The 17,705-nt window shown below is 49.3% G+C and overlaps 2 protein-coding genes across 7 annotated transcripts in view; one reads left to right on the top strand and one right to left on the bottom strand.

Annotated features, from left to right (window-relative positions):
- The window catches only part of TXNL4B (thioredoxin like 4B), a 45,222-nt gene extending 44,379 nt beyond the window's left edge, over nt 1–843 (bottom strand). For 3 of the 5 annotated variants that reach the window (XR_013375011.1, XR_013375013.1, XM_077889310.1), the window contains exon 1: nt 400–843. The gene's annotated coding sequence lies outside the window, so the exon portion shown is untranslated. The remainder of the gene's footprint in view (nt 1–399) is intronic. The other 2 variants (XM_077889293.1, XM_077889319.1) reach the window with 2 other exon arrangements.
- Nucleotides 708–17,705, top strand: part of DHX38 (DEAH-box helicase 38) — a 19,018-nt gene continuing 2,020 nt past the window's right edge. Inside the window, exons 1-25 of one of the 2 annotated variants that reach the window (XM_077889154.1) lie at nt 708–933; nt 3,316–3,655; nt 3,989–4,176; nt 4,830–4,931; nt 5,487–5,634; nt 5,792–5,910; nt 6,072–6,148; nt 6,625–6,780; nt 7,330–7,491; nt 7,876–7,983; nt 8,363–8,475; nt 10,153–10,290; nt 10,732–10,918; nt 11,046–11,231; nt 11,863–12,003; nt 12,332–12,442; nt 12,532–12,648; nt 12,834–12,941; nt 13,349–13,461; nt 14,011–14,219; nt 14,337–14,491; nt 14,927–15,082; nt 15,181–15,315; nt 15,478–15,603; nt 16,113–16,208. In XM_077889154.1, coding sequence (XP_077745280.1) covers nt 3,333–3,655; nt 3,989–4,176; nt 4,830–4,931; nt 5,487–5,634; nt 5,792–5,910; nt 6,072–6,148; nt 6,625–6,780; nt 7,330–7,491; nt 7,876–7,983; nt 8,363–8,475; nt 10,153–10,290; nt 10,732–10,918; nt 11,046–11,231; nt 11,863–12,003; nt 12,332–12,442; nt 12,532–12,648; nt 12,834–12,941; nt 13,349–13,461; nt 14,011–14,219; nt 14,337–14,491; nt 14,927–15,082; nt 15,181–15,315; nt 15,478–15,603; nt 16,113–16,208 — 3,474 coding nt within the window. In that variant the 5' untranslated portion in view covers nt 708–933; nt 3,316–3,332. Of the gene's footprint in view, nt 1,062–3,315; nt 3,656–3,988; nt 4,177–4,829; nt 4,932–5,486; nt 5,635–5,791; nt 5,911–6,071; nt 6,149–6,624; nt 6,781–7,329; nt 7,492–7,875; nt 7,984–8,362; nt 8,476–10,152; nt 10,291–10,731; nt 10,919–11,045; nt 11,232–11,862; nt 12,004–12,331; nt 12,443–12,531; nt 12,649–12,833; nt 12,942–13,348; nt 13,462–14,010; nt 14,220–14,336; nt 14,492–14,926; nt 15,083–15,180; nt 15,316–15,477; nt 15,604–16,112; nt 16,209–17,705 lie in introns of both variants that reach the window. The other variant, XM_077889144.1, reaches the window with a different exon arrangement.

Raw genomic sequence — 17,705 nt, 5'->3', positions numbered from 1 at the left:
AAACAAACAAACTGGAAAAATAAAGGCTAATACAGTCCTGCAAGCTACCGTCATTACACAGCCACAGAATACCGTGCTACGAATGAACTTCTCAGATCCCGAAACGTTCTCACCGTGAAGAAGTCATAAAACAGACTACAGAGCGTGACCCCGTTGTGGTGCAACACAATACTGCACACGCATTCTACGTGTGCGTGGAAAACCAACTGGAGGTCCATATCCCCCAACACCATCAGCGGTCATCTCTGCGACCGAACAGACAGCAGGTGATTCTTAATTACCTCGGAGTGAGCATCTTTCTTCTTCCAAAATCTTCGAGAAACACAGACATACATACATCAGCAACGCCTCTGGGCGGGCTGCTCCTGGCCGCCAACTGCTAGGGCGGACGATACTCACCTCATTTGTCCAGGTCACCTCTCGCTCTTCCGCTTCAGCGGCGTCCGCCACCTTGGCCTCCTGTCCAAAAAAGTCAGGACGTCGGCGGCTCCTCCTACGTCAACGCAGCCGCCTTAACGCACCGCAACCCAGGCGCTCCGGCCCAGCGGCTCCCAGAGCCCCGCTTAAGAAGGCGGGAGCGGAAGAAGGAAACGCACAGGCGCAGTAGATGAACACGCGGTCCTCAACAGACCATCAACAGGGGGTTATCCGAGTCATTGCCCACTTTGCCGGGCTTTGACCGGAAGCTGTGGAGTCACTTCCGCCCTTATTAAACATGACCGACCTTCTGCCCTCACCCTCCGTCTTGTCTCGCCTTTTAGGCTGTGATTGGTCGTGACGAGACTCGGAAGTGTCTTCGAATCAGAGTCCCAGAGGAGGACACTCTAGCCTTGAGCGCTTGGTCGCTTTCTGGCCCACACTTGGAGCGGGGAACCGGCGTTTTCCGGTCTTTCCTCGATGGTATCTTCGGATGGATAGAGGGGACCGCGCAAGGTATTATGGGACAGTGATGGCCGCGTTCGCGGTTTGGGTTTGGGTCTGTGAGGCTGTCTGAGTGAGGGGTGGTGGTGCCGGCGCCCCAGAATCTGGGACGGAAGGTTCTGAGAGGCGGGCTTGGTGAGGTGAGTGCCCCTTCTTCCTTCCTGGCCTGCCCTTCGCCAATCATGGCAGCTCCAAGCGGCGGATATGGGTCGTTCCTTCAGGTTCCAGCCCGGGTTTGCGAAGTCCCATCCCTGTCACCCAGCTTGCCTTTCTCACCGTAGGGATGCTGCGCCGGTGCGGCTGGCCCCATCCTTCCTCCTCGATCCGGTCAGATCCCGCTTCCTGGCCGGAGGTGCAGGGATGCTGCCCGGGGGCTCCCCCGCACCGTGCCTCAGGCCCCTGCATTAGCCCCCTCCCCGGCCGACGCCGCCACACGCCGGGCGGCTGTGTCTTCTCGCCTCTGTCACAGTGTGTCTTCACTAGGCGATCTCCTCTACCACAGTGTCGACTCCAAGAGGCGAGGAGTTTGGTCTGTTTTGTTCTCTGTTCTGTTCTTTTCCTCTTGCCCAGAACAGCGACTGGCTCACAGAAGGCAGTCAGGGAAAAATTGTTGAATGAGTAAATCTAGTTGTTCTGAATTGGGTTTTTTTTGTTGTTGTTGTTGTATTCTCTGTGGCTTCTTTGTCATTAATCATTCCCCAGAACCCAGCCCCTTAACTCCTGCTTGTTCTCAGCAGCTAATTAGGTCTCCTCAGATGCCTTGATCCTGGGCTGTTGATACGTTCCTTTGCTGTCTCTAGAAACGTGGGGCTTCCTGTTCTTCACGAATCAGTTTAAATTCATTCACCCATTTATTCATCAAATGTTTAATTTTGCCAGGCACTGGGTACAGCAACAGCAAGACAGACAAGGTTCTCTTTTTCACAGTATAGGACTTATTTTCGAGTTCAGACTACTGGTGAGCAGAACATACATGTGTTTACCTTCCTATTTAGATTTCCTCACCTGCACACAGACGTCATCAATATGCAGCTCTCTCCCTCCTCTTCTACCTGATGGCATTTTCCAAGATGCAGCCCTCGTGTCTTTGTTCGTATTATGCGTCCAGTCTGTTTGGCGATATTTCCCTGTTAGAGCAGCGCCTGTTAATTAGAGCTGGGCAAAAACATTCTGGATTCTGGTGGTACCCTACACCTTAACAGTTCCTTTGCCTCACTGACTTGCTGAAAGGAGAATTATCCAGGCATGTGTGTTTATAAGTTGTTGGTGTGTAATGGGAGGTAAAGAGGAGTTTGTTACAAGTTGTGTGGGAAAATCTTACAATCACCTTAATACTTTTCAGGAACACCATTTCATTACCTAGTGTTTCTCATCAATATTTTTGGTGAACGTGGATTGTCTTTAAACAGATTTCAACTGCTGTGAGGTAATTCTTTTCTCCAAAACACAACTGGTCCCCGAAAAGTCTTTCATGTGTGGATCACATGGTTGATAGCCTTATACCCCAATGTGACTACTCTGCTCTATCTGTAGTTTAAAGGGAGAGACAGGCAAAAGAACTCCGTAGAAAAATATTGATCCCCCTGGGTGGCGCAGCGGTTTAGCGCCTGCCTTTGGCCCAGGGCGCGATCCTGGAGACCCGGGATCGAATCCCACGTTGGGCTCCCGGTGCATGGAGCCTGCTTCTCCCTCTGCCTATGTCTCTGCCTCTCTCTCTCTCTGTGACTATCATAAATAAATAAAAATTAAAAAAAAGAAAAATGTTGAGCCCCAACAGTTTATAGGAGCACAGCAAATAAAATAATGTAACACTTACCTTTATGTAACACTTTATGGTTACAGAGAGCTTTCACACACTTTTGTATTTGATTCTTAGGATACTTCCATGGAATAGATAAAGGAAAAAGTATTTCTATTTTTTCAAATATAGAAATTATGCCTAACCAAATACCAGCTTATCTGCTTACAATCACAGAAGTAGAAATTGTCAAAAGCTTGCTCTCTAATTAAGGATTCTGACTTAAAATCTAGTGGTGTTTCCCCCTAGAGTCCTTTTCTATATGCCGTCATGTTCTGATAAGTGCCCTTTAGTGAGGTCTGTTTTTGCCTGGATGATACCCTCTTGGATCCTGATATTTGGTGGATGAGAGAGAGAAAGAGAGAGAAAGAGAGAGAGTCTTTGTGTGTATTTCTGATGTGTGTAGGAGTGGGGATCAGGATCTTTTGAGATTGTCATTGACTTAATGGAAAGGTCTTGGCAAGAGGTAGCTAAACAAAGCCTGGTCTTGATGGAGAGGTCACCCCCCCTGAATATACTTATAACTTGGGATACAGTGGAGTCAAACCTTTTCTCCTTTTACATCCAGTACAAAATGGGTTGACTTCCTTCCACAGACATCCCAGAGCCTGTCATGGAGGACACCAGCGAGGATGCCTCGATCCATCGATTAGAAGGCACTGATCTGGACTCTCAGGTTGGCGGTCTTATTTGCAAGACCAAAAGTGCAGCCAGTGAGCAGCATGTCTTCAAGGCTCCTGCCCCCCGCCCTTCATTGCTGGGACTGGACTTATTAGCTTCCCTGAAACGAAGGGAGCGAGAGGAGAAGGATGAAGGGGAGGATAAGAAGAAGTCCAGAATTTCTTCCTACAAAGACTGGGAAGAGAGCAAGGATGACCAGAGAGATGCTGAGGAGGAGGGTAGTGACCAAGCTGGCCGACATAGCCGAAAAGACAGGTAAAGGCTTTTAGATGGGTTGACCCAAAGGGAATGAGAGTGGTGGCCAGAAAATAACATCTCATATTTCTTTCTTTTTTCTTGTTGGACATGTAGATCTTTATGATATTATTATGATTCTATCATATTGAAGGTAGATAGGAATTGGTGTTTTCTTCAGGTTTGTCGGGGAACATTCAAAGGTGACTAAATAATAGAGGATGGGGGTTAGAAATGCTTTGGGTTGTTGCCATAAGTAAGCCTGCAGGGAGATAAAGTGGAAAAGGACAGGTCAGCCCACCGGAGGCCTGGGGGCAAGGTATTTCTCCTAAGGAGCTGCCCTCCCTGTTTCAGACATTATCGATCTGCTCGGGTAGAGACTCCATCCCATCCTGGTGGTGTGAGTGAAGAGTTTTGGGAACGCAGTCGGCAGAGAGAGCGGGAGCGGCGGGAACATGGTGTCTATGCCTCGTCCAAAGAAGAAAAGGATCGGAAGAAAGAGAGATCACGGGATCGAGACTCTGACCGCAAGAGAGAGAGAGGTAACTGAGCAGAATAGTTTCTATAGCCCGCTAAGCATTTGAATTAACATGTCAGCCTCTTTTCCTGTTGCAGGAGTTTTTCCAATGCCCAATAATTAGGGAGCCCTATTGGTTTTGATTGTGTCAGGATTGGGAAAGCAGGCAGTTTAAGAGCTATTACTTGCAAAATAGCTGCTTTGCTTGAGTGCGTGATCCTCATTTTATTATGAAAATTGGGGGTAAAGAGGATATTGGGTAACATGTATAAAAAAACCAAAATTTACAGCAGTGTTGGTGATAGAGAAAGGACAGTGCTGTGGAGCAAAGCTAGACATAAAATCCAGTGCTGGCTTTGCTCAGTATTGTTTTAAGTTTTATAGTTTATAGGCTTGTAACTACTAAAAAGCTATTCACTGTAGACTTATAACTATTGTTTTTTGAATTCTTGCAGGAAAATAACTGTTACTGTGAGTTTGAAACTTTCTAGCCAGTAACTATTTTTTCCCATTGAAAGAATGGGGATATGTGAGTTTCAGGAGCCCATGGATCGCATTAGAGCAGTGCAGGTTGCACCTGTGAGTGAGTGGGAAGGCCTGTCCTTTCTCTAGGGTGAAGATGGGTGGAAGTTAGGTGGGGACACATATATCCTAAGCTCTGTGTGTGGCTCTTGACAGATGAGAGGGACAGAAGCAGACACAGCAGCAGATCAGAGCGGGATGGAGGGTCAGAGCGCAGCAGAAGAAATGAGCCGGAGAGCCCGAGACACCGACCTAAAGGTAGACTGAGCCATTGCTTGTGATTTGTGAGGGGTCGAGTATGTAAAAGGCAGGGTGAGCAACTCCCGTCCGTGGTTGATTTGCTGTGAATAGAGTCAGAATTGTTGATTCCACTATGAATTTCTGGAATACTTGGTTCTCAATCAGGTAGGAAGGCCCTGGACCCTTTGAGATGGATATGTTCCTCTAAACTGTTGGGCAGGTTGTTTGGCCAGTTTTCCAAATGGCAGGAAAGAATAAGGAGCTGGGGAAGAGGATTTGTTAAAATTAATTACTTCTATTCAAGAGGACTATGAGAGAAATTGCATATTTCTTAAAATGGTATAAACACACATTAAAACAAAAAAGAAAAATGTTATGAACACATGGAAACTGGACCATTAAAATCCAGGTATCTTTAAAAATTGTCCAAACCATCTCACCTGTTACAAATAGATACAAAGTTTATAAGTGGTGAAAGAAAGAAATTTGGGGAATTGACTTTTGGCTGATAGCTCCACAGCCCTGTCCTGGTTAAGTTAGATGTTTCCTTGTGGATGTGTTCTCTGGCCCCAGATGCAGCTACCCCTTCAAGGTCTACGTGGGAGGAAGAGGACAGTGGCTATGGCTTCTCAAGACGCTCGCAGTGGGAATCGCCCTCACCAACTCCTTCCTATCGGGATTCTGACCGGAGCCATCGACAGTCCAGTCGAGATCGGGATAGGTGATGTTTGGGCAGAGCAGTTCAGTTTCTCTGGGTGATGACAAAGGGTGGATGTGTAGAGGGCAAAGGGATCTGGGCTGGGAGAGCAGATGGCAGCTGGGGAACATGTCTACACTTTAGTGACTGCTTAAGTGATGCTGGTTATACTGTTTCCCAGGTCTGTGAGGAGCAGGTACTCAGATGATACACCTCTGCCAACCCCATCCTACAAATACAATGAGTGGGCCGATGACAGAAAACACCTGGGGTCCACGCCCCGTCTGTCTAGGGGCCGAGGTAAGGCAGGGTGGGAGGAGGAAGCAGGAAAGCAGGATGGCTTATCCTGGTGAGGCTGAGCAAAGCTGCACTTCTGGAGCTGTGCAACTTTGCAGGGCTGTTGATGGCCATAGGGGTAAGCTGGGGTCATTTGGACTGACCTGCTATGTGTTCGCCTTCAGGAAGACGTGAGGATGGCGAAGAAGGAATTTCATTTGACACAGAAGAGGAACGGCAACAATGGGAGGATGACCAAAGGGTAAAAACTTTACATCTTTGAGGGATTGAATGAGGGGTGGTGGCGTGGCACTCCATAGGTGAGTGGGTCATGAGTGACACTCCAGTGGAATTGGATTCTGACAACAGAGGTTAACATTGGACAGTGTTGGGAGCTGAGCCCTATTCAGTCCTGCAGCTCTGGAATCTACAGAGGCACAGGCTCCATGGTGAAACTTCTCACCGGATGCAGGGCCCACCTAACTTTTTTAGTTAAGTGCTGGTGCCACCACGTGGTACATGTAAGAAGTGCTGTCAGGAGGGGCTGCCATATAGTCAGTGTCCATAGTTCTCCTTTAGATGGCTCATCTGGGAGCAGGGTGGCCTTTTGCCAGCCTGTCTCACATGGATGGCCTCACCACACCAGTGACTTCTTACCAAACATCTCCTCTCTGGCCTTGTGTTTCACATAAACTCCATGTGTCCCTTGCTCTTGTTGCTTTGTCCCATGTGCTGCAGCAAGCCGACCGGGACTGGTACATGATGGATGAGGGATACGATGAGTTCCACAATCCCCTGGCCTACTCCTCCGAGGATTACGTGAGAAGGCGGGAGCAGCACCTGCATAAACAGAAGCAAAAACGCATTTCGGCTCAGCGGAGGCAGATCAACGAGGTGGGCTGCCCACGGTAGTCGGAGCTGACTCAGTTGGAGTCGGGAGCACGTGGGAGAGACGCAGGCCTCGTGCACCTGGTGGCGGCACAGCTCGCCTCCCCGTCGCTGAAGTACTAGGTGTCGCTGTCCCTCTAGAGGCAGAGGAGGGGTGGGCATGGAACCTTTCAGTAGCTTAAGATAAAACTCCCGACTCATAACTTCTTTCATGTGCAGTCCTTCCTCGAGGGGTGCTGTGGATGGGAACTGGTAGGGTGGGACCTGGCTCTGTGTTCTTTGTGCTTCTGAGTGGGGCTGGAGACACCACTTGTCCATGTGGAGGTTCTAACTCATGTAAAGGGCTGCTTCTTGGAAAAAATAATGCTGGTAACTGGGAAAGTGACTCTTCTTTCTAAGGAGCCACAGGGCACAGAAGCCTGGGACATCTCCGCAGAGCCCCATGGCCCTTCTGTCAGGCCTTGATGTCCACACATCAAGGTGACCTTGCCTGGTGACCTTCCAGGATGCCTTTTGGTGGCAGTCTGAACGTGGCCTCCTGTTGTGTCCTCACAGGATAACGAGCGCTGGGAGACCAACCGCATGCTCACCAGCGGCGTGGTCCATCGGCTCGAGGTGGACGAGGACTTTGAGGAGGACAGCGCAGCCAAGGTGCATCTGATGGTGCATAACCTGGTTCCTCCCTTTCTGGATGGGCGCATCGTCTTCACCAAGCAGGTGAGGCTCCTGTGGCCTGAGAGAGAAAGCTCAGGCGGAACTGAGGTGAGAAGAGAAAAAAGGCTGCCGGGCTGATAGGATAGCAGTCGGTTCCATTTACTGGGGCTGCTGTGAGGTGGACCTTCCTGTGGCGTTTAATGATTAGAAGGGGGATCCCTGGTGGCGCAGTGGTTTGGCGCCTGCGTTTGGCACAGGGCGCGATCCTGGAGACCCGGGATCGAATCCCACGTTGGGCTCCCGGTACATGGAGCCTGCTTCTCCCTCTGCCTGTGTCTCTGCCTCTCTCTCTCTCTCTCTCTGTGACTATCATAAATAAATAAAAATTAAAAAAAAAAACCCATAATGATTAGAAAGGATTTTCTCTTTTTCCTCAACCTCCTGCAGCCAGAGCCTGTGATTCCAGTCAAGGATGCCACTTCTGACCTGGCCATTATTGCTCGAAAAGGCAGCCAAACCGTGCGGAAGCATAGGGAGCAGAAGGAACGCAAAAAGGTTGGTTTCTTGTCATTTGGGGCTGAGGAGTCTCTCTCTCTTCCCCCCCCCCTCTTTTTTTTTGTCTTTGTTTTTAGGAATTATATTAGATCTCACAGGTAGGGTTCCTGTTGGAAGTGAGAGGACACTTACAGAGCAAGAAACAGCTGTTGGAGGAGGGCGCGGTGTACCTCCGCCAGGGCCTTAGTGGAGACAACCGCAAGGCCTAATGCTTGGGGAGCTTGAGATGGAGGATGGGGAGCAGGCTCAGTGCCACTGCTGCCTTGTGGGAATTTGCCACCTGCTCGATGAAGCACCTTGTCAAGCGGGATTGATTTTCCATTGACCATAGTCGTGTTACACGATGGAGCCGCCTTAACTTTTCGTTATTTTTTTTCAGGCTCAACACAAACACTGGGAGCTGGCTGGAACCAAACTGGGAGATATAATGGGTGTCAAGAAAGAGGAAGAGCCAGATAAAGCCCTGACAGAAGACGGTAAAGTGGACTATAGGTAGGATCTTGGTCAGCAGTGGGCTGGCTCCAAAGACTGGGGGCCTCCAGGACACTTGCTGGGGACTGATAGGACTTTTGGCTCGTGACTAGGAAAATCATGTCGCTTTGGGTTTTCTGGTCCCTTCTGGTCCCTTCCTCCTGGTCTTTCTCTCCTCCCACCATCAGCTTTTCTTGGATACTATTCCTCCCACCACCACTGCCACTGCCACAGGACTGACCCCTGCCTGCTGGCATTAAACGCCTCACAGATGCTTCCCCCTGAAGTCTCCCGACAGTCCCAGCGGGACAGGTGCTCTCTTTCCTGTTTTCCGTGTGTGGAGGATGAGGCCAGGGAGGTGACGTAACTTGTTTGCAGTCACCCAGGTAATAAATGGAGTGATGATGATGAGACCCAGGCATTGTAGCTTTGGGATCCAGTATCTTAGCCACGCTGCTGGAGTGCGTTTCAGAGGTTCAGCATTGGGAGGTGGCCTTTGCCCCCTTAGCTTTTAGTTTAAAGGAATGGCTTCTTTTAACAGTGGTTTGAAAACAGATCTTCCCTGTTCATTGAGGTATGTAAGCAGATGGTAGAGAGCTGCTTATTGGGGTTCCCACATTGGGTAGCTGACTGGACTCAAATGTCCCTTGTGAGTCTCATCTTTGAACATTCCAAAGTCTCAGTGAACCGGCAACTGAGTGAATAATCCTCTGTACCCTGTGAGTAGTGACCCCCATGAGAAGTTGGTACCACTGATTAGCCCTTGTTAGCTTATAGTTAACTTACCCCATTAGGCATTGATCATTAGCTAACCAGGAGTGATGGTAAAATTAGAAGTAGGACACCTGGCAGAGGGTGGGGTAGGTCTGACAGGGGGCGGGTCTCTTGGGGGAGAGGTGGGTGGCAGTGGTGTGGACCTTGGCTGCAGTGAACCGCTCTCTCTTTGCTCTGTGGGCTTGGGGAAATTACATGGTACTTTTGAGTGTAGGTGTGTGTTCATGTCCTTGCAGTAGAGGCTGTTGGTCAGTACTCAGTGGGAAGGTTTGTTCTCACAATCCTTTGAAAATGAAGCTATACAGACTCTGCCCTCCTACCAGGAGGAAAGAGTAGAGGTCTGAGCCTGGTCAGGACTCTGCAGCCTCAACGGCTCCTTTTAGCCCTTCACACTTTGTGCTGAAATTGCTCAGTGGTGTTCTGTACAAGATAATGACCTGGTGATTTCAGCTCCTCTCTGGTCAAGCTCTTTAGGGCCGAGAATTGGCCCATTTCCTAATCTGAACTTCTCTGAGTCATACTTGGCTGTGGATGATGGATTCTTCGACAGGATTTCTGGTCCCTTAGGCCAGAGGAGATGAGCATCTCAGATTACCTGGCTGCTCCGATGTCTCAGAGATTTCTTGCATCATATTGAGGTAGTTCTCATTCATTTTTTTTTTTTTTAAGATTTTATTTATTTATTCATGAGAGACACAGAGAGAGAGGCAGAGACACAGGCAGAGGGAGAAGCAGGCCCCATGCAGGGAGCCCGATGTGGGACTTGATCCCGGGTCTCCAGGATCATGCCCTGGGCTGAAGGCGGTGCTAAACCTCTGAGCTGCTGAGCCACCCGGGGTGCCCTGTAGTTCTTATTCTTGGGTGTGGGAAGAGCAATGTGGGAAATTGTGCAATGTGCTTACTTAGGCTGCTGTGTGTTCTCAGGACAGAGCAGAAGTTTGCAGATCACATGAAGAAAAAGAGTGAAGCCAGCAGTGAATTTGCCAAAAAGAAGTCAATTCTGGAGCAGAGACAGTACCTGCCCATCTTTGCTGTGCAGCAAGAACTACTCACTATTATCAGGTAATTCCTTCCCAGGGCCTGGGAATTCCACTATTGAATCGGTGTCCCCTTTGTCCCTTGTGTTTACTCAGTAGCTCTTTTTCTTTGGGACATTGCATCTGATCGAGAAAGCAAAGAATTTTTTCTTAACTAATATGGGTTGCATGTGATGGAGAAAGGAAAAAAAAAATTTCTTATCTGATACGGGTACCCTGGGCTACTTTGCATGAAGCAGGCAAAGCAGCCTTGCTTTATTCTAGTTCACTTGTTTAACCCCCACCATCTTCTAGACTTTGTAGGAGATGTCTCAGTTCTGGGCTGTTTTCCCAGGGAAATCCACCTTTCTAAGCAGGTGTGCTCCTCAGAGAGCCGGATGTGGGCGTATGAAGTGGCCCCATCTTCCCAGAGGCTCCCAGGTGACTCACTCAGCCCAATTTGCGCTTCACCTTCTCTCCTTTGTAGAGATAACAGCATTGTGATCGTAGTTGGAGAGACAGGAAGTGGGAAGACCACTCAGCTGACGCAGTACTTGCATGAAGATGGTTACACGGACTATGGGATGATCGGGTGCACCCAGCCTCGGCGTGTGGCTGCCATGTCTGTGGCCAAGAGAGTCAGTGAAGAGATGGGCGGAAACCTTGGTGAGGAGGTGAGTGGCCATGAGGGCTGAGCCCTTGGCTTCCATCCATCTGAAGTGGTCTGCTAAGGCCCGGAATGGGGCGTGGTAGCAGTGAGCTGGGTTCGGGGCTGCTGAGCCATTTCTCTCTGACCTTCAGGTCGGTTATGCGATCCGCTTCGAAGACTGCACTTCAGAAAACACCTTGATCAAATACATGACTGATGGGATCTTGCTCCGGGAGTCCCTCCGGGAAGCAGACCTGGATCACTACAGTGCCGTCATCATGGATGAGGCCCACGAGCGCTCCCTCAATACTGATGTGCTCTTTGGGCTGCTCCGGGAGGTGAGGGCCAGGGTACGGTCCATCTGTGCCCGCGGGGCTTTGACTGGTGCTCTGTTGCTGTTTAGTGACTGAGGTGGTCTAGGTGGGCTGGGTTCCAGGCTGGGGAAGCCGAGGGGGTCTCCAACAGGCTGGAGTGTGCCTGGAGGCTTCCAGCTTGCCAGGTCCAGGCCTGGTGGTGTAGTTTGCTTTCTTCTTGCTCGTGGTCTCTTGGCTATGGCTCCCTGGCTTCAGGCTTCGGGATTCTTTTTTTTTTTTTGGAAAGTCGACATATGTATTTGTTTATTCACAGTATATTCACAGTAGGGGCATGATTTGGAGCTAGTAGTTAAGCTTCAGTCTGGGTTCTTCTATATATATATATATAATTTTTTTTTAATGTTCAATTGGTTTTTGTTTTTGTTTTTTTGTCTTTAAATTTTTTTATTTTGTTGAAGTTCAATTTGCCAACATACAGTATAACACCCAGTGCTCATCCCAACTTGGTAGGTGAGGCTTCAGGATTCTTAAGGATCTAATGTGCCAGTCTGTCAGCTTCGGCCTCTGCTTCAGTGGGGAGTACTGATGAGATTGGGGGGTGGCCGCCAAGGGTTCCAAATCTATGGAGAAGCCTTGGACTGACCTCTTCCCTTAGGTGGTGGCTCGGCGCTCAGACCTGAAGCTCATTGTCACGTCAGCCACTATGGATGCAGAGAAATTTGCTGCCTTTTTTGGGAATGTTCCCATCTTCCACATCCCTGGTCGTACCTTCCCTGTGGACATTCTCTTCAGCAAGGTACTGAGGCCTCCTTCTTTGAATCAGTCCTGATCTCTGATGAGAAGCCAGCTGGAAGGAAAGCTGGGAAAAGTTTTGTGGGTACCATGGGGCAGATGGGGCAACCTGCAGCTCTAGGGCTCAGATAAAGAGCTGTACTCTGGGGGGAGGTTTTATTGGAACAGAGGTGCAGGGCCCAGGGAGGGCAGGCAGGTCCATCTATAGCTCTGAACTATAGGGCTGACCTCCTTTAGCCCCACACCGGTGACTGGCCACCGGTCCCAAAGGGGTGCTGGCCCACATTTCCCTTGACACTTGCCTCTGACCGTGTCCCTGGCTGGTGTTGCAGACTCCGCAGGAGGATTACGTGGAGGCCGCAGTGAAGCAGTCCTTACAGGTGCACCTTTCAGGGGCCCCCGGGGACATCCTTATCTTCATGCCTGGCCAAGAGGACATTGAGGTGCGTGCCTCAGTCACGACTGTGATGAATGGGTAGTATCCTGCATATGAGGAGCTCTGGTGTCTCATGGCTTCTCTCTGTGCCCTCAGGTGACCTCAGACCAGATTGTGGAACACTTGGAGGAACTGGAGAATGCACCTGCCTTGGCTGTGCTGCCCATCTACTCCCAGCTGCCATCTGACCTCCAGGCTAAAATCTTCCAGAAGGTATGACAACGAGAGTGTCTGTTTTGGGTCCCCACCTTTGGGTCTCTCTGGATTCTCCCAAGGGAGGATGAGAGAGACAAGGTGTTACTTTTCTGGCAAGGGGCGGGTGTGGTCTTTCCCCTGTGGAGTCTTTCCTATCTGAGAGCCTACAGCCTGCCCTCCTTGTACATCCTGCCTGGCTCTAGGCTCCAGATGGCGTTCGGAAGTGTATCGTTGCCACCAACATTGCTGAGACATCTCTGACTGTCGACGGCATCATGTTTGTTATTGACTCTGGATATTGCAAATTAAAGGTAAAAGAAGACACAGGCACTAGGGCTGTGGGCCTTCACCCAAAGCCAACTCAGTAGGTGGGAAGGCGGGCCCCGGGTCCTCAGCCTTTAAATGAGGGATGGACTCAGAAGTGGAGGTGGTATTTAAGAGGCTAACATTTGAGTGCTGATTTTGCCATGCACTTGATTAGTTTAATCCTCATGATAATGCTATGAAGTAGATGGTTTAATAACTCAATAGAGATCACAGAGCTCATATTTGTGGGGGAGATTTCTTAAGATTCCTGGCTTCAAAAGGGTGGCTGCCTGCATTCCTAAAACACTATGCTCTGATGTGTAGCAACCACGGCTTGTCTGTTTTTGTCTCAAGGCTGCCTCCCCCTTTAGCCCTTTCTCTCCATGACCAGCTCTGTACTGTCCTCTCCCAGGTCTTCAACCCCAGGATTGGCATGGATGCCCTACAGATCTACCCCATCAGCCAGGCCAATGCCAACCAGAGGTCGGGGCGAGCCGGCAGGACGGGCCCAGGTCAGTGTTTCAGGTAGGAGCCCTGTGCTAGCCTGCTTTCTGGGGCAGTACTGGGATTGCGGAGTGTGGAGCTGGGACGGCGGGGACTGGATGATGGTCCAGCAGAGGGAAGTTGGCCCTAGGGTCCCTGAGGCCGGGCACTGATGGCGGGCGGGACTGCTGCTCCTTGGTCTTCTCATCATAGGCTGCTGAGCGGAAGAAGTAGCCTTTCCAGGCGCTCTGAGGTCTGGGGGGCAGTGGGTTTTAGGCAGACCTGTGTGTGCACGTACGTCCCCTGGAACACCACACACTTCCCTTCAGAGGATAGATCTGAACAAATTATTGTTGGTTCTTTTATACTTCTGCAGTTTTCTCTTTCTTTGCTCCTGACTGTGAGAAATATTGATTACAGAAGTCACGAAAACACAGAAAAATAGAAAACAAAACCAAGCCATAATTCTAGCCGCAGGCTCATTGGTTCCAGAAATGAAACAAATGTGTAGGAGATTCCAGCAGAAGGGTGAATGAACTGGCAGGACTGAATTTTGAATAGGTGGAAATTCAGGGTTCTTCTTCCTGGCAGGCTCTACACCCAGAGTGCCTACAAGAACGAGCTCCTGACTACCACAGTGCCTGAGATCCAGAGGACCAACCTGGCCAATGTGGTGCTGCTGCTCAAGTCCCTGGGCGTGCAGGACCTGCTGCAGTTCCACTTCATGGACCCGCCCCCTGAGGATAACATGCTCAACTCCATGTATCAGCTCTGGATCCTCGGGGCCCTGGACAACACAGGTGCTGAGGCCCTGGGAGCCGGGCAGGGCCTCAGGGCCTCTGGGCCTCTGGTGATGGGGTTTTCTTTTTCTTGACTTCACTGTGTCCACTCAGCATTTCAACTGGCTCCTCTCCCAGGTGGTCTGACCTCGACTGGGCGGCTGATGGTGGAGTTCCCACTGGACCCAGCCCTGTCCAAGATGCTTATCGTGTCCTGTGACATGGGCTGCAGCTCTGAGATCCTGCTCATTGTTTCCATGCTGTCCGTGCCAGCCATCTTCTACAGGCCCAAGGTGGGGACGGGGTGTCCTGTGCTTCTGTCTTCCCAGAAGCCACAGGGCAGTTTATGGGCCTGAGGCAGGATTAGAGGGGACTAGTACCTTTCTTTAAAATAGGATAGAGGGACAAGAGTCCACGTTTCCAGAGAATAATGCTGATTTCTGTTGAGCAGGTTGGGGTAAGGGAAAGCATGGGCTAGATCAGTGGTTCTCAGAGACCTATTGGAAAATTTTATCTTTTTTTATCTTCTAGTATGTTGTGCCTGAGCTCTCCTGTTTTAGAGTAAATACTTCATTATAGGCTGTATTATTTTCCCTGTATTGTCAGGGCCACATATCAACATGTTTGAAGTCGTATGTGCAGATAGCTGACAGTGGGAGAGCCTCCAGGGTCTTCTCGGTGGGCCTGGACTCCCTGTGCAGAGAGTAAAGGTCCTTTTTCCTTCCCAGGGCCGAGAAGAGGAAAGTGATCAAATCCGGGAGAAGTTTGCTGTCCCCGAGAGTGATCATTTGACCTACCTGAACGTCTACCTGCAGTGGAAAAATAATAATTACTCCACCATCTGGTGTAACGATCATTTCATCCATGCCAAGGCCATGCGGAAGGTGGGGGCAAGAGCCCAGATAAGCAGGATATTGGGGTGAGGGGGTGGTAGGGAGGAGGAGGAGGGCTCCATCCTTTTCTGCCCTGTGTCCTGCTCTAGGTCCGGGAGGTGCGAGCTCAGCTCAAGGACATCATGGTGCAGCAGCGGATGAGCCTGGCCTCGTGCGGCACGGACTGGGACATCGTCAGGAAGTGTATCTGTGCTGCCTATTTCCACCAGGCAGCCAAGCTCAAGGTGAGCCAGAGGAGCCTGATAACTGTACGAGGACAAGGTTCTTTCTCATTGCACAGTCCTGCAGATCTGGGTTCCCCACCAAGGTCTGTGTCAACAAGGGGAGTGGCTGCCCAGATGAGCAGCATTTTCTTGGTGTGGCTACCTGTTCTGTCTCTTCCCTAGGGAATTGGGGAATATGTGAATATCCGGACAGGGATGCCCTGCCACTTGCACCCCACCAGCTCACTCTTTGGAATGGGCTACACCCCAGACTACATAGTATATCATGAGCTGGTCATGACCACCAAGGTGAGTCTTTTCTGACACAGTTGTGTGATGTAGGCGTCCCTGGCTGGGCCAGGACTTTGGAACCCTTTGTTGCCTTCCAGTATGAGTTTTAAGCTTGGGAGATGAGGCTGCATGTGTTGCTTTGAGGGGAATTGATAGATTGGCTTTCATTTGGGTTTGGGGGAAGCTTATACAGAGTTAACCTTTAGATGATAGTAGCCGTGGCTGTGCCAGCAGGATTGTTTCCTACTTCCTGCCTGGGATAAGCAACCCCTCTTGGTGTCATTAGAAGGGCTTTCTGACGGGCTAGGCCTTTTCTCTTGGATACTAGGGGCATGTTTTTAAGTGTGGAGGAATTTGAGTGGGAGAAAGGATTAGAATTCCAGTGTCTGGGGCTTGTGTTTGCCTTTTTCAAAGGGCTGGGGGTCAGATCCTTCTTACATAGGTCCTAATTGTGGAACTGCTATGGGAAGGACGGCCCAAGGCATGGCCCCTCTGTGACCACCACTTTGTGACCCTTCTGCCTGCAGGAATACATGCAGTGTGTGACCGCAGTGGATGGAGAGTGGCTAGCAGAGCTGGGCCCCATGTTCTACAGTGTAAAACAGGCAGGAAAGTCTCGCCAGGTAAGGATCCTCCACTTTCCATGAAGGTTCTGCTTCCTGTGGGAGCCATTTTCCCTTTAACCTGGTATTGAAGACATGTTCTCATCTGACTCCTACCCTCCTTACTTCTCTCTCAAATACAAAAGCTGTGATCGAGCCAGATTGGTCTGTTAGAGTTCTCCCAACTACTCCAGTTGCTTGGCCTGCTGAGAGTTCGTGTTTTTTTTTTTTTTTTCTAAAGATTTTATTTACTTTATTTAGAGTAAATAATTAGAGTAATTTCAAGCAGGCTTCACACTGAGCATGGAGCCCAGTGTGGGACTTGACCCCACAAGCCTGAGATCATGAGCTGAAATCGAGAGTCAGATGCTCAACCAACTAGCCACACAAGCCTTTAAAAAAAAAAAAAAGCCTCATTGAAAAGTCCAAATATTCATAAAAGTGTAAAAAACAGTACAGGAAGCCATCATGAATTCATCACCTAATCTCCATAATAATCAACATTTGGTTAGTCTTGTTGGGCTTATTCCAACCCCTCCACACACTCATTTTTTTTCCTGGAAAGATTTTAAAGCATATTTCAGACATGTTATTTCACCAATAAATACTTGAGTAAGCATCTCTAAGAGAACTTAATTTGTTTTTAAAATGTAACCGTTATGCCATTATCACTTAACATATTTAATTCTTAATGTTATCTGAGTTTCTAGTCCTTATTCATATTTCTTCTTTCATCCCAAAGATAATTTTTTATGATTTGCTTGGATTAGGATCTAAACATTATAATTAGTTATAGGCAGTGTTTTATTCTAGAACATGCCCTGCCTCCATTTTTTATAACAGCATTGATTAATTGGAGAAACCAGGTCACTTGTAGAATGCTTCATCTTCTGTATTTGACCAGTTGCTTTTTCATGATGGTTTTTAACTTGTGCCTCTCCCCTGTGCTATTTCTCTAAACCAGTAATTAAACGCCTGATAGGATTCAGATTTAGCTGTTTTGGGCAAAGATGCATAAATGCATGTGGTATTGTGAACTTCCTTTTAGATCCTCTTAGGAAGCATGTCAGGTCTGGTGGTCCCACTTGGGAGGATTCTGAGATTCTGTGATCCCTCCAGTAGGAGTTCTCTAGCTGCTACTCCATCTCCTCACGGTCTGACTGTCCGTGGATGCCCAGAGCTATTTAGGGTTGCAGAATGTTGCTGGGCTTTTGCTTCTCCTCTTGTCCATACTTTCCACACTGGGCCCACACCCATCTTCCCTGTTCCTCCCAGCTAGGTGGTAATGTCTTCCTAATTTCCTGTCCTTCCCGGCATCATGGTGAACTTGGTAAGAGAGTGAAAGTACTCACTGAATTGAGTGGAGTGCTGGGACCACAGGGTTAGGACTGAATCATGCAGTGTCTGTCTTGAATCAATGAGGAAAATAGGCTTCAGCCTCAAAAGAAAAGGCAGCCTTGGTTTAGGGGCAGGGAGCCACGTGGCCCTGGCTCTGGGAGCTGGCACAGTGAACACATC

This window comes from Canis aureus, chromosome 3, assembly GCF_053574225.1.
Source record: "Canis aureus isolate CA01 chromosome 3, VMU_Caureus_v.1.0, whole genome shotgun sequence".
NCBI classification, from domain to species: domain Eukaryota; kingdom Metazoa; phylum Chordata; class Mammalia; order Carnivora; family Canidae; genus Canis; species Canis aureus.
Note: the sequence above shows the minus strand (reverse complement) of the source record. Positions and strands in the feature narration are given on the sequence as shown.